This window comes from Austrofundulus limnaeus, unplaced genomic scaffold (genome assembly GCF_001266775.1).
Source record: "Austrofundulus limnaeus strain Quisiro unplaced genomic scaffold, Austrofundulus_limnaeus-1.0 Scaffold913, whole genome shotgun sequence".
Taxonomy (NCBI): domain Eukaryota; kingdom Metazoa; phylum Chordata; class Actinopteri; order Cyprinodontiformes; family Rivulidae; genus Austrofundulus; species Austrofundulus limnaeus.
This window is the reverse complement of record NW_013953315.1, coordinates 57,113-58,798: the sequence shown is the minus strand read 5'-3', so window position 1 is coordinate 58,798 and position 1,686 is coordinate 57,113. Positions and strand designations below refer to the sequence as shown.

Genomic DNA, 1,686 nt, shown 5'->3' with positions numbered 1-1,686 from the left:
TTTATTTAGTGGTTCATATAATTCTGCTTTTATTTCTAATTATGTCAGTGTTGGTCCTCCGTACATCAGAAGCCTGATAATCATCTATTCATTCAAATCAGGTGTGTTGGAGCAGAGAAACAGGTAAAACATGCAGGGCTGTGGCCCTCCAGGACCAGGACTGACCATGCCTGGTCTATGGAGTGAGAGGAGGAGCAGGTTGAGAGGAGGAGCAGGTTGAGGGGAGGAGCAGGTGAAGCTGAAGGGACAGTGATGGAGTGGGCGGGGTCTGTGAAACTAAACAGGAAGAATTGTGAGCAGGTGAAGAGCAGCAGCAGCTCAGCTTCAGGAGTACGGCTGGGACACTCCRTACCCCGGTCTGTACATGGGCCTCCCTGATGGGGACTGAGAGCTGGAGTAGGGGGGTCCAGCTGGGTAGCTGTAGCCTCCGTAACAGTAAGAGGCTGGGTATGGTGCAGGACCACTGCTGGGGTTACTGGGGGTGTACTGGCCAAAGGCAGAGCCAGGGTGGGGGGTGGGGAAGGAGGGCTGGGCGGGGTAAGGACAGCTGACTGCAGCAGGAGGCATGAAAGCAGGCCTGGGCCCAGGGGGGAAYGACGAGCCGGCGCCTGGGTAGAACTGTGACGGGGGATTGTTGGGGGCGGAGCCTACTGCTGCCACTGCAGGAGGAGGGTTGGGAGGGGAGACAGGGTACTGGTTATAGGGCAGCCCAGAGGAGCCCCCTGCAGATGTGGGGGCCGGCTGAGGTTTGCAGTTCAGCTGCTGCTGGGTTGTTGTCGTTGCTGTGCTTGTTTGTTGGCTCCATGGTGACGGTGTGACGGCAGGGTTCAGGGCGGGGCCTGCTGATGATGTCATGGTGCTGGCACTGCCTTCGCTCCTCTGACGAAAGATCTCCTGGAGTTTCTCCATCTGCACGCGTCTTTTGTGAGCCAGCGAGCGCAGGAGCAGGAAGCGCTCCAGGAAGGAGTCTAACGGCAGAGAGCCGTCCAGAAACTCATCAGCCAGAGCCTGGAGACAAGTTATACACAAGGTTTACTGCTGACCAATCACCAGCTGTAACCATGACATCATCATGCTGGAGTCAGAACACACACATTTACAACAAACACCAGAAGAGCTGTGTGTGTCTTCTGTTCTACAAATATACTAGTCTGCACATGTTAACCATAGTCTACCTGTGAGATCTGCACCTGTACAGAAACACAACACTTCAGTAACTCAGCAGGAGTTTAGTTTTTCCAAATGGCTCCACCTCCCATTCAGATAACTCAGACTCCGTGCACATTCCTCTTTCCCAAGGAGGATTTTAAAGGGATCTCTGATTAGTTGTAACATTAGACTATTTGATAAACATTTATTTTAACTGTAAAATAAAGACTGTAAAAAAACTTTAGCCTGTTCAGTTTAGTAATTTTTAAAAAATATATTTTAACACGGACGGAGCCATTTTATTTACAAGCAAAGCATTCTGGGTAAATGATGACGTGGATAGGTCCTCGGTATGAGCGAGCTATATCCACCCTGAAGGTTAATCTTGGACAATATCTGATGATCGACTTTTAAATGAAACCAGAGTGTTGACAGGAGAAGGTAGAAATGACTCGGCCTGTAACTGAAAATATGGATGGAGGACAACAGAGCTGCTTTATGGAAGAAGAACCTCAGCTTTGCCTGTTAGCCTTCATG

General features: G+C 50.4%; 1 protein-coding gene across 2 annotated transcripts in view; it reads right to left on the bottom strand.

Moving 5' to 3' along the window:
• Positions 1–92: 92 nt before the first annotated feature.
• The window catches only part of vps37c (VPS37C subunit of ESCRT-I), a 15,473-nt gene continuing 13,879 nt past the window's right edge, over positions 93–1,686 (bottom strand). For both annotated transcript variants that reach the window (XM_014029487.1, XM_014029486.1), the window contains exon 5: positions 93–1,008. In XM_014029487.1, coding sequence (XP_013884941.1) covers positions 325–1,008 — 684 coding nt within the window. In that variant the 3' untranslated portion in view covers positions 93–324. The remainder of the gene's footprint in view (positions 1,009–1,686) is intronic.